This window comes from Malania oleifera, chromosome 5, assembly GCF_029873635.1.
Source record: "Malania oleifera isolate guangnan ecotype guangnan chromosome 5, ASM2987363v1, whole genome shotgun sequence".
Lineage (NCBI taxonomy): Eukaryota > Viridiplantae > Streptophyta > Magnoliopsida > Santalales > Ximeniaceae > Malania > Malania oleifera.
This window is the reverse complement of record NC_080421.1, coordinates 11,677,002-11,691,431: the sequence shown is the minus strand read 5'-3', so window position 1 is coordinate 11,691,431 and position 14,430 is coordinate 11,677,002. Positions and strand designations below refer to the sequence as shown.

General features: G+C 35.2%; 1 protein-coding gene across 1 annotated transcript; it reads right to left on the bottom strand.

Annotated features, from left to right (window-relative positions):
* Nucleotides 1-452: 452 nt before the first annotated feature.
* LOC131155235 (adenylate isopentenyltransferase 5, chloroplastic-like) lies at nt 453-2,478 on the bottom strand. Its single transcript, XM_058108226.1, has 2 exons — nt 2,405-2,478; nt 453-1,548 (listed from the first exon to the last, which is right to left on the bottom strand). The coding sequence occupies exon 2, from the start codon at nt 1,539-1,541 to the stop codon at nt 651-653; it is 891 nt and encodes a 296-aa protein (XP_057964209.1). The 5' UTR covers nt 1,542-1,548; nt 2,405-2,478; the 3' UTR covers nt 453-650.
* Between the last annotated feature and the right edge of the window lie 11,952 nt (nt 2,479-14,430).

Here is a 14,430-nt window from a genome sequence, read left to right as displayed (position 1 = left end):
TTACATCACTGCCCCTCATAACAATAAAAAGAACTACAGCCATTGGATCTCTCCAACGAAACGGATGGCCTGAATTTTCCAACCAATTAAGCTTGACATTCCAACAACATCTTATTCAAATTCAATACAAATCCATATCAGATCTCACCAAATATAGGTTTACGGGCAATATAATCCTAAGATTGGTGCGGTATGAATCACTTCTAAAAAATTTAGAAACTTAAATTTAAATTTTATGTGAATTTTAAATATTTTGATTTTATTTAAATTTATAGAGATCTAAATACAACTTTGGAAATCCATGTTTCACTTATTTCATTTAAATCCTATTTGAAACGTTCAAATATTAAGAAAAAGAAGAATAAAATGTATGGTTAATCGATTAATGAATTATTTTTTTATTTAAATATGTTAATATTTATTTTTATATATTTTTAATCACATTAAAATAGTTTTTATTTTTAATAATACTTAATTTATAAAATACCCAAAAAAAAAAAAACAACTATACCCACTAAGGCTACACAACGGGAGGTAGCCCATCTCCCTTTCCTTCCCCGTCCATGGAACTCTTACACTAAAATATATAACAATACTAATTGATCTAATGCATGGATCCATAATAACACAAACTGTCGTATACTGCATCATCAATTTGCTTTGTTCGTCAACAATGCAGCGTCGTTATGGTTCTCTTCTTCCTTAGCCAAAAAGTCACCCACTATTTCCAAGCTCGGTTCCCTCACCGCCTTTGCCCACACCTCGTCCACCTCCTTCCCCGATTTCTCGAACACCTGCGTCGCATCGATCCGATGCATCGCCCATCCGAGCTCCTTCCTCAGCCGCTGGATCTTCCAGATCTGGCTGCACGCCAGTTCACAGGTGTTTGCCTTAATGGCTTCAATGCCCGACCACAGAAGAGCCTCCCTTCTCTTCTTATCTTCCTCGGTGCCGGCAGTAGTACTCTCAGCGTGCAAGTACGGGTCCAGCTCCGGCACCCCGATGGCGCGGCGAACGCCCTTGCTGTTATCAGCTCCCGGGACAAATACTTCACGAACCTCCTCCAGCAGCCCCGCCGACACCATCTGGTCGACCCGTTTCGAAACGTGGGCGTGAAGAACCGGCACCGAGACGTCCAACCATATGAAGCAGGGTTGGTACTTGGCCTTGAACTTGTACTCTGGACTCTCCACTAGCGCCTCGATGTAGTTGTTGGACCCACCCACGATGATGGGAATCCGGCCAGAGCTTGTGATGGCGTCCATGGCGGACAGCGCGCGGAGGCAGAAGTCGTGAGCGGTGAAGTCGGAGTCGGGATCGACGTCGCCGAGCAAGTGGTGGGGCACGCCTTGGCGTTCCTGCTCGCTGACCTTGTTGGTGACGACGTCCAGTCCCTTGTACACTTGGATTTTGTCGGAGTTGATGATCTCGGCCGCAAAACGGGTGGCCAGATCGATGGAGAGGCGAGATTTTCCGGTTCCGGTTGCTCCCATGACGAACACGACTTTCATCTTGCGGCACATCTCCTTGTTGATTTCCATGTTGAAGCTGCATCATACGTAGAGTTCTCATTAATGAATCGAAAGTGCAAAATAATGATAGAAATAAAACTTTCAAAATTCTGATGTACCCTCGTAATTAATGGATGTAAATGAATTTTGTTCAAAATAATGATGGAAATGGAACTTTCAAAATTATGATGTACCCTTGTAATTAGTGGACGTAAACAAACTTTGTTCACATATTAATAAATTGAAGTGCAAATAATGTAATATAATCAAGATTTTGTGTATATGTTCTTTTTGGAGATTCAAATCTCAACAGAAAGCAAATCCTCTTATGAGACAAGGATGGAGATATAAATAATATTCAGCCCAGGGGATAGATATTTTTTGGTAGGGGATAGGTTCTATCCTTCTCCCTCCAACTTCCACATTCATAAAATCTTGTACGGGGTCAATTTGTACCTCCAACAAACGTGGAAAGAAAAAAAGAAAGAAACAAGGAATGCAAGAAAAAATAAAGAATTAAATCATTCAAAAAAAATATGATTATCATTGGCCATTTGATCGCCCTAAATAAACACATAAATATCCTACATATACGCATGAAGGAGACAATTTCCTACACTCACATCGAGACGTGCCAAGGTAACTAAACCCTCACATAACTAATTTTTTTGAATTGAACAGGCAATATTTGAGTACTATGGCTTCTTCCCGATTAGCATAATTCATTTAATGATCCATCACAATCACTATTATATATAACTATCCTCTTTAAATTTGACACCCATCACTATAATTGTTGCATGTTACTATCCTCTACAAATTAATAAAGAAAGAAATGCACTTTGATGCATGCTTGTGCTAATAGAGAGAGAGATAGAGATGTAGAGAGTCACACTGATGAAAGGAGATGGACGAGAAAATAATTGAAATGGAGCAAGAAACTGAAACCAAGAAGATAGGCAAGAGATTGAATGTAAGAGCAGTTGTGAACTCCTGAATTTATAGCATCGATTCCAGTGCATGTGGTCCTAAAATTTGACAAGTGATTGTATTAATGCCTAAATAAATAATACACAAAAAAAAAAAACCTAAATTATATTTAATGTGCAGGCATGCCCTATGTAAAATTAATTAATTTATTATCTAAGAAAATTGAATATATATTTTCGTGCTTGCATGTATTATATATGTATTAAATATATATGGCTAGGGATCACTTAATAAGAGATGTCTTGGGTGCTTTAATTTTAAGGACTTAGAAATAAACTCTTCTTTATTGCACTTTCCCAAATTTGGCAAATCATTTAAAGACTAAGCCTTAAACTTATCTTTTCTTTGTGGCGCTTAATTTTAAACCTTAAGTCTTAAATTTTATGTAAATAACATCATAAAACAAAATTAGCCATCAAAGCATTTCTATACATACCATTAAATAAATAATATTTAAATTTAATGAATGGTCGCAATCTTATAAGTGATAACATTAAATTATGTGTCATTCATCCCCCTTAGAAGGTAATTAACTCCTTAAAAAAGATTTATCAAATTCATTGAATTCTTCCCACACACACATATATTATTCTTTTTTATCAATTATCATATCAATAAAGAATATAGACCACAAAAAAAAAAAAAATTAAGTACAACAAATGAGAATTGAGGATTATACCATGTGAAGAATATTATTTTAAATTAGGAAAAAAAATTAAATAGATTTTTATTTATTGTTTAACCTTAATAATAGAATAGTCAAATTTCTAGTTATTCAATTGATGCAATTATCTAAATTTGGCAATTTAAAATTAATTTTACTATCTTTAGAACTAATTTACTTTCCATATTAAAAATTAATAATATCATGTGCGTCACTATAGATTGCCTTTAAAAAAAAAAAAAAAGTTCATTTACTAAATGAGTTGTTGACACTATCGACGTTGGATTCTGCGCAAAAAATTGTCACTAATACTATTAGTCACGGTTATATAAATATTAGTAACAGTTACAATTTCATCAACATATCTGCGGATACTAATAATTATTAGTGACTAACAATTCAAATTGTCACTAATAGTGCAGTATTAGTGACAAATGTCTTCCGTCACGATTATCGTAAGACCATTACTATAAATCATACATATTGTTTGCTCAAATTCGTCACTAAAACTGAAGTATTAGTGACGGTCATTAAATCGTCACTAATGTTATGCTTTTAGTGACGGTTATTAAAATCGTCACTAATTATATACTATTAGTCACGATTGTAAAACTGTTACTAATATCGTGCCTTTACTGACGAATTTGAATGAAGAAAATGTTGATTATGGTAACGGTTTTAGACTTTTAGTGACTGTCTATAAACTGTCACTAAAAGTTCATCCTGATATTATTCGTAATGGTTTTGCACACTATCACTAATACTGTGAAATAAATAATTTTAAAAAAAAAATCTCGTAAAAACCTGTAATTACATTGTGACATACATAAAATTAAATCAGAATTAATAAAACATTCATAAATTATTCAAAATTCAAATACAAATTATTTAAATTTCAAATACATATATACAAATACAAATTGAAATTAAAAAATAAAAAATAGTTCTGTTTAGGTAATAAAGAATACAGGAAAATGCCAAATTAAAGTTGCGCGCATCCGACCCGACTGTAGTGCCTGTCATCATCGTAGTGGTGTGACAGCCGTAAACCCTACAAAATAATAATTATACAAGAAATTAGTATACAATGTACTTTATAGTATATATATACATATACACTATAATTAAATATAATTTGATAGTAAAATGATCGAACATTCGGACATAGTGTAAAAAAATGATACAATTTTAAATAACTTAATTTGATTAGTCGAAAGTCACCTCACTCTGTTTGGACCTCGTATAACCGAATTATAAGCTAAGTTTATATACTAATTAGTTTGTTTGTATTCTAACTTTACTTTTAAGTAGGGAAAAGCTCTCAGGGAGGAGTTTTTTAGGACCGTCAGATCCGACACGTCCAATTCGATGTGACGAACATGTCAGTATTAACCGACCTTAATTTGGACCTCGTATGCCCGAATTGGACACTTGGGTGGTTAAAATGAACTAAATTTATTAAGTTTTTTCTATTATAATTTTGCTTCTAAGTGAGGAAAAAGCTCTCGGGGAGGAGTTTTTGGGGACCGTCAGATCCGGCACGTCAAGTTCGATGTGATGGATGTGTTGGGATTGACCGAGCTCGGTTTGGACATTGTATGCCTAATTTGGACACTTTGGTGGTTAAATACAGCTAAGTGCACTAAGTTTGCTTCTAAGCGTATAATTTTCAATATACACAGAGTTTTTGGGCACCTTCAAATCCGGCACATCCAGTTCGATGTGACGGACGTGTTGGGATTGATCGAGTTCAATTTGGACCTCGTATGCCCCATTTGGACACTTGGGTTGTTAAAATGAACTAAGTTTACTAAGTATTTTTTTTATTACAACTTCGCTTCTAAGTGGGGAAAAAGCTCTCAAGGAGGATTTTTTTAGGATCGTCAAATCTGACACGTCTAGTTTGATGTAACAACGTGTCGGGACTGACCGAGCACGGTTTGGACCTTATATGTTTGAATTGGACACTTGGGTGGCTAAATTCAACTAAGTGTACTAAGTTCGTATCTAACCATAGAACTTTCAATTCGCATGGAGTTTTTGGAGATCGTCAGATCCGGCACATCCAGCTCGATGTGACAGACGTGTCAGGACTGGCCAAGCTCGATTTGGACCTTGTATGCCAAATTGGACACTTGGGTTGTTAAATTCAACTAAGTTTACTATGTTTTTTTTTCTATTCTAACAATAAAAATATTGTTATGTGAAGTACTACAGAAATTGGATCTATTAATTCATTGCATACACAATATATATATAATAAAATATGAAAATATAACTGCATACTTACATAGTGTAATTTAGACCAACTCAATTTCCAAACTCCCTACACAAATTTTCCTACCACATACTGAGTATACCTTTTAATGAGAAGAGAAACCACCCGCATCATCTGGACAGGATTGGCGCAACATTTGTTCCATATGCGTTTTCGAATTCTTCATGGCTTCCATCTCCGCTACAACGGTGGAGACCTTTGTTTGCTAGGTGGACACCTCTTCTTTAAGCTACTGGTTCTCCATTTCCATCGTATGCATCCAAAAAACCACATCCTCCCTTTGAGATTCGGCTTCCCTACATGCTCGATCAAGCTCAGCACGAGATGCCACAGTCATAGTAGATGACAATGTTGGGGTGATGTATCCACTGCCAAGTCCATTCAACCAACCCCCCGCGCATTCTCCAAGCACCTTCCTGCAGATGTCGTCATCTGAAACTGGCTCACTCCCCTCTGGAACCGGTGCAATCCTCAGCTCGACCATCGTCACCTATTTTTAGTCATGAAAATGTAGAAAATGAAGAAATACGAATACTACTTTGACGTTTTGAATAAAAAAAAAATGAACTAAATAATATATTTGAATTACATGTTTGCTCTCCGCACCCGAACACCACTCCCCCTATGGCCTTTGATGTGTTCTCTAATATAGATCCGGCGTCGACTCCAGGTTGCCAGTCTCACGATCAAGCTAAATTATCATGTAAAACGTAATTAATATTAATGGGGAGATGTAAACATAAATAACACTTGTCAAGTAATGATCAGACAAATATAGGAATGACCTTCTGATGCCTAACGAACAGCTTCGACCCACCGCAATGCGTCATCTCTAGTTTGCTGTGGTTCTCAACATTTTTCACACATAGCCTACAAAAATCAAAAAATAAAATTACTTTTTATTAATTAGCGACTTAAATATGACAAAGTAGTTATAACAATACAAACACATCACCTGATGTGTCGAGTCATGGAAATAGTGATACGCCACCTCCCAATTGTAACGCCCCGAAAAATGTCTGCGGTGCTCACCCGGATACTGAATTAAAAATCCTAATTCCATTAAATCAACTCTAAATAAAATATTATTTTAATATTTTTTAAGGTCATAAATTCCAAATAAATGGTTATACCCTCAAATATAACCAATTTACCAATTTTTTTCAAATTTCACTCTCGCTCTGGGGTGGGGTCTAGAAAACCCCAATTGGAAATTTACTCCAGCCAAAATGACGACAATCGCGACTAGGATCACATGGTGGTGCCTGATCATCGATTTGACTGAAGATCGAAGGAGAAATTAAGAAATTAGGGAAAAGTAATTTTATCCCAAGAATGGTGTCAACGCCGCTCCCACGACAAATCTACTTCAATAGAAATATCGATGGCAGAGTTAGGAATCCAACGACACCTTTTGTTTTCCGATCGGTGCTCGTTAGGCTGACAAAATTGAGGAGAGAGAGGAGAAGGACGAAGGAGTGAGACGGAGACAAAGAAAAGGGAAAGTAACGGACACAGAAGATAGAGATTGAGAGAGATGCAAAGAGGCTGAAGATGGAATTGGATTTCAAAATGAAATCCAATCCATCTTATTACATTTAATATATATAATTTTAATATTATATGTATATTTATTTATTTATGTATCTTTATTTCATTTTTTTTCTTTTCCACACTATTCCTTTTATTTATTTATTTATTTATTTAATTCAATAATGTTTAATTAATTAATTAATAGTTAGTCGTAATTTTTTTTTTCATACTATTTCTTTTTATTTGTTTATTTAATACATTAATTTAATAGTGTTTAACTAATTAATTGATTAATAATTTTAATTAATTATTTTTAAAAAAAAAAATTTGGGTTATTACATTCTTCCCTCCTTACAAGAATTTTATTCTCGAAATTCGCTATCCAATCATTGTTCACACTTGCTTTTTAAAATTTATTAACTAACTATCTCACACAATCTAATACATATCATTATATAAATTTGTACATTATCCATAATTAAATAAAATTATCATTTATCTTAAACATAAATTTATACCCACTCGTGCTGGTCTGCCTCTTTCTAATAGTACTTGTTGTTTCCCCCAATACCATAACCTCTGAAATCAACTAACCAACCTCATACCATATATTTCCATATCCTCCAATTTAAATAACAAACACTCAAGTTGACCACAAAACGTTAAACTACAACACCTAAATTATTCTCCTTCAAAGATTTTTCTCCCTAAATCAATCAACCTAACCTTTGAGTTCAAATTCCAAGTTCTAATTTCTCTACTCGGAAATATCATCATCGATGGATTTACCATGATTTTCTGAAGCTAACTACTTTTTTCAGAAAAACACAAAAGACCATAAAGGGATTTCAACCCCCAAGCTTACGAAACATAACTTAGGATTCCTAATGGTATCTTAATATACACATTCCTATCCTTATCGCAACTCAATCTTATACTCTGGTATAAATCATTTCTAACCTAATACTCAAATATTTCCATATCTAGGCGATGTGAAATTAATCACACTTTCGGCTGGACATTACTCTGATACCATCTGTAACGCCCCGAAAAATACCTGCGGCGTTCACCCGAATCCTAAATCAAAAATCCTAATTCCATTAAATCAACCCTAAAAAAAATATTATTTTAATATTTCCTAAGGTCATAAATTCCAAAGAAATGGTTATTCCCTCAAATATAACCAAATTACCAAATTTCTCAAATCTCACTCTCGCTTTGGAGTGGAGTCTAGAAAACTCCAATTGGAAATTTACTCCAGTCAAAATGACGACAATCGTGACTAGGACCCCATGGTGGTGTCTGATCGTTGATTTAATTGAAGATCTAAGGAGAAATTGAGAAATTAAGAAAAAGTTATCTTACCCCAAGAATGGTGTCAACGCCACTCCCATGATAAATCTGTTCCAGTAGAAATATTAGTGGCGGAGTTAGGAATCCAACAACACCTTCTGTTTTTCGATCGAAGCTCGTTAGGCCGACAAAATTGAGGAGAGAGAGGAGGAGAACGGAGGAGTGAGACGGAGAGAGAGAAAAGGGAAAGTAACGGACGCAGAAGATAGAGATTGAGAGAGATGCAAGAGGCTGAAGATGGAATTGGATTTCAAAATGAAATCCAATCCATCTTATTACATTTAATATATATTATTTTAATATTTATATATATATATATATATATATCTTTATTTCATTTCTTTTTCTTTTCCACACTATTCCTTTTATTTATTTATTTATTTATTTAATTCAATAATGTTTAATTAATTAATCAATAGTTAGTCTTAATTTTTTTTTCATACTATTTCTTTTTATTGTTTATTTAATACATTAATTTAATAGTGTTTAACTAATTAATTGATTAATAATTTTAATTAATTAATTTTTAAAAAAAAAATTCGGGTTATTACATTCTTCCCTCCTTAAAAGAATTTCGTTCTCGAAATTCGCTATCTAATCATTATTCACACTTACCTTTTAAAATTTATTAACTAACTATCTCACACAATCTAATACATATCATTATATAGATTTGTACATTATCCATAATTAAATAAAATTATCATTTATCTTAAACATAAACTTATACCCACTCGTGCTAGTCTGCCTCTTTCTAGTAGTACTTGTTATTTCCCCCGATACCATAACCTCTAGAATTGACTAACTAGTCTCATACCATATATTTTCATATCTTCCAATTTAAATAACAAACACCCAAGTTAACCACAAAACATTAAACTACAACACCTAAATTATTCTCTTTCAAAGATTTTTCTCCATAAATCAACCAACCTAACCTTCGAATTCAAATTCCAAGTTCTAATTTCTTTGCTCGGAAACATCACCATCAATGGATTTACCATGATTTTCTGAAACTAACTACTTTTTCGGAAAAACACAAAAGACCATCAAGGAATTTCAACCCCCAAGCTTACGAAATACAACTCAAAATTCCTAACGGTATCTTAATCTACCCATTCCTATCCTTATCACAACTCAATCTTAGGTATAAATCATTTCTAACCTAATACTCTAATATTTCCATATCCAGGCGATGTAAAATTAATCACACTTCCAACTGGACATTGCTCTGATACCATCTGTAACGCCCCGAAAAATACCTACGGCGCTCACCCAGATCTTGAATCAAAAATCCTAATTCCATTAAATCAACCCTAAATAAAATATTATTTTAATATTTCCAAAGGCCATAAATTCCAAAGAAATGGTTATACCCTCGAATATAACCAATTTACCAAATTTCTCAAATCTCACTCTCGTTTTGGAATGGGGTTTAGAAAACCCCAATTAAAAATTTTCTCTAACCAAAATGACGATAATCGCGACTAGGACCCCATTGTGGTGTCTGATCATTGATTTGACTGAAGATCTAAGAAGAAATTGAGAAATTAGGAAAAAGTTGCCTTACCCCAGGAATAGTGTCAACGCCGCTCCCAATACAAGTCTGCTCCAGTAGAAATGTCAATGGCGGAGTTAGGAATCCAACGACACCTTCTGTTTTTCGATCGGCACTCGTTAGGCTAACAAAATTGAGGAGAGAGAGAAGGAGGACGGAGGAGTGATACGAAGACAAAGAAAAGAGAAAGTAACGGACGCAGAAGATAGAGATTGAGAAAGATGCAGAGAGGCTAAAAATGGAATTGGATTTCAAAATGAAATCCAATCCATCTTATTACATTTAATATATATAATTTTAATATTATATATATATATATATATATCTTTATTTCATTTTTTTTCTTTTCCACACTATTCCTTTTATTTATTTATTTATTTATTTATTTATTTATTTATTTATTTCAATAATGTTTAATTAATTAATTAATTAATTAATAGTTAGTCTTAATTTTTTTTCATACTATTTATTTCTATTGTTTATTTAATACATTAATTTAATAGTGTTTAACTAATTAATTGATTAATAATTTTAATTAATTAATTTTTTTTAAAAAAAAATTTTCGGGTTATTACACCAATCCTCTAGGGAGATCGTATCGAATGGGTGAGTCTCAACCTGATTTCCCATCGCCCTAAAATGTTTGCGCATTTCAGTGCGATAGCTCTTGAATCGAATGCACAGGTGAGTGTTCACTACCTTTTTTACATGGTCGGCAGTGAAAATGTCCATATTAAACTTTACCTGCATATGAAATACATACAGCATGTTAGACAATTAATTGTGTAGTATATTAAAAGTAAAATAAATGGTTTAAAGTTACTTACCAAGATGCACTCATATAGAACCAGGTGTTAAGCCTATGTCACATTGGGCCATCTGAAGCAGGTGATCGAAGCATATTGTCGACATACAATGCTGAGCACCCTTGTCCATGTCATGCACCAATTGTTTAGCAAGGCCATGAAGCCTCGAGAAATATTGATCTGAATCTGCTGCCCCCCATTCCTCTCCAGGTGTTTTTTGAGGACCATGTTCTTTACTGCACCACGGTCTGTCCTCATCGTCTGTGTCCCCGACGAGGTCGATGCTGCAAGAAGAGTTAATTAAGAACAATCATGCTCGTGTACAATCATCAATATATTATTCTATATCAAATAATTGTAACCTTACCAACACTGCTCATTATGGTGGGCAACTCACCCTAAGTCTAACACCCTACTGATGGATCAACATCCTTGGGCAGGGGTTCGGAGGGCTTATACGATGCCACATGAGGTGGGTTGTCCTCCGCCGGTCTTGAGGACATCAGATCATCCTCAAGGGACGATGTAATCGAGAGCCTAGACTGAACTCAACGACGAGGACCTCCCAGTGCCAAGTCTGCAAAATAATACACACGTAAATTTAAGAAGATTGAATATTAGACGGATGCATAGTACATATATTCTCAGTTATTTACACATGTCACATACATGGTGATAACATAACATACTTACCCCCCCTATACGTCTTCAATATCAGTATCATCCTCACTATCTAATATGTCTCTCTCTTCACTACAGTACTCGACCATAGTTTCATCTTCCCATCAATTTCATCACTGTTGATGAAGTCAATGTCTTCATAAGGTTCAATTCCAATGTTATCAGTCCCTACGAGTTCTATCATGGCACCAACCCTATTAAACGGTATAGGATCGGCTCCTTCCTAAGGAACATTGACAGCAGATTGTGTTGTAGCACTGACAAATGGCTCATCGTCCTGGAAAGCATCCTCATTGACACTCTTCTCCGCATCTGCAACTTCTGTAATATCATACAAACTTCGAGAAGGAACTTTTTGGTTCACATGTCATTCACTCTTCAATTTTGTGTCCTTAAGGTAGAACACTTGTTCTTCCTACATTGCTAGCACAAAAGGGTCATTTTGATACCATGTATTGCTAAAATTGATAGTGGTAAAGTAGGCATCCGTGTTTATCCCAGTATTTTTATTGTCAATGTCCCACCAGGTACATTTGAACATGTAGACGAGTCTGTTGGCTCCATAGCGAAGCTCTGTAATGTCATCCAAGACACCAAAGTAGTCAATTTCCTCATCTCCTTCTGTGCCTAGCACCGCAACCCCACAATTCTGGGTTCTTCTATGCGGTTCGAGGGACTTCGTATGAAATCATAAGTCGTTGATAATGCAACTTCTGTAGCTGTTAACTTGTTGATCAGGGCCACATGCCAACGTGTACAAATTTTTTCTTGTCATTAGTTCTTTATTGTAATACATAACTTTGATCTATTAATTAAAAAGGAGTTTAAATGAGTAAACAGTTAATATTGAAAATGTACATTGTAAAAGGACTTGTACGCAGAAAAAAAAAAAAGCAAGGAAATCATGTGAACATTGTAGAAGGACTTTATAATTTACCTTTCAATAGTATACATCCAACGATATTGCACCGGTCCTCCAATTATGGCCTCTCTTGGTAAATGAATGGTTAGGTAAACCATCACATCAAAGAATGTTGGCGAAAATATTTTCTCATGCTTGTAGAGTATGGTCACGATGTCCTCCTCTAACCATGCAAGTACGTTTACACTCAATTTTTTGGAGCACAACTATCAGAAGAAGATCCCCAACTCATTTAGCACTGAGTGAACATCTTCAATCCAGTGTCCACGAAGGAAAATAGGTAGAATCCATTGCAGAAAGATATGACAATCATGACTTTTCATTCCTAACATCTTCCCTTGATTTGTGCTTATGCATCGAGCTATGTGCGATGCATATCCATCAGGAAACTTCACTGAATTCAACCATTCGAAGAAATTATTCTTCTCATCCTTCCAAAATGTGCAACAGGCTGATGGCATGAGAAGTTTGTCCCCATCATGAATTAGAAGCAACTCAGGTTGTATTCTCATATCTTCCATATCCTGGCGAGCATTTGTGGTGTCCTTTGTCTTCCCATTTATATCCAACAATGAACAAATGACATTCTCACAAATGTTCTTCTCGATGTGCATGACATCCAAGTTGTAGCGTAGTGGAAGATCTTTCCATTATGGCAACTCAAAGAAGATGCTTCTTTTTGTCCAATTTAACTCCCACTCAGCACATTTCCTTTTTCTACTGCTCGGTGATTTCCCAAATTTCAAATCTCTAATCAACCTAAGCATGTTTAATATCTCTTCCCCACTTAGTCGATTTGGCTGTAACCTTCATTTAGGTTTTTCATTAAAGCTTCTAACACCACGAGTCCTCCAAGGATGTCTAGGTCGTAAAAAATGATGATGACACATAAAGCATAACTTGCATCCATACTTCAAGGGTAAGGACCCAACATCCTTATTGCACACAGGGCATGTTAAGTAACCTTTTGTGCTCTAGGCCGATAGGTTTCCGTAAGCGGAGAAATTATTAATTGTCCACAACAGTGCAGCATGCATCCGAAATGTTGTCCAGGTTTCCACATCGAATATCTCCACTCCTTTTTCCTATAGTTCTTTCAACTCGTCAATTAACGAATGCAGATAAACATCAATATCATTACCAAATGCCTTCGGTCCGAGAATAAGCAGAGATATATAAATGAAAGGTTCTTTCATACATCACCACGGCAGTATATTGTATTGCATCATCATCACTAGCCACATGCTATACGAGTTGTTCATGTTACTGAAAGGATTGAACCCATCTAAAGCAAGGTCAAGTCTAATGTTTCAAGGATCAGTAGCAAATCATGGATGCATTTTATCAAACTTGGCCCAAGCTTTCAAGTTTGCTGGATGGCTAAGGGTGTTTTCATCTTGAAGATGTTTCTCTTTATGTCATCTCATATCTGCATCAGTATTTTTGCACATATATAATCATTGTAGACGTGGTATTAATGGACAATATTGCAAAACTTTTTGGGGAATCTTTTTTCTAATTAGTTTTAAACCTCGGTTCACCACATTCTGGGCACTCGTTCGTATTTTCAAGTTCACCATAAAAAAGTGCACAATCATACCTACAAGCATGTATTGGAATTTAACCGAGACCCAATTCACACATGTATGTCTGCGCCTCAGAAAAGGACTTTGAAAGTTTTTCATCATTATGCAATGTCGCCTTAATGACATTTAAATGCATGTCCAATGCACTCTGAGATAATCCATGCATTGTCCTTGCATGAAGCAACTTAATCAAGAACTCCAATTTTGAGAACTTTGTACAGTTTGGATATAGGGGCACCTGTTCATCCCTCACAAGATTAGCAAATGGTTTACCGAGTCGATTTAACATACAAGGATCGCTAGGTATGGTACCTGCTAAAGTAGCTTCATCACCATTACACGAGACACTGACATCGTCCGTGACCACTGCAATCCCCCTTTGCAAGTCACCTAACATTTCGATCAACCCTTCCAAACCTGTATCACCGCCTACTATATTTGCCCCCTCAGCTTCATCTTCATCATCATCACTCTGAACTGTGCAATCTTCATCGTGGAATACTTATGTTGTGCAGTTTTTCTCCATTCCTAAGCATAATAGATGTCTA

Excerpts from the sequence above, each read along its gene's own strand:
- LOC131155235 (XM_058108226.1), bottom strand. The coding sequence starts at position 1,541 with ATGGAAATCAACAAGGAGATGTGCCGCAAGATGAAAGTCGTGTTCGTC.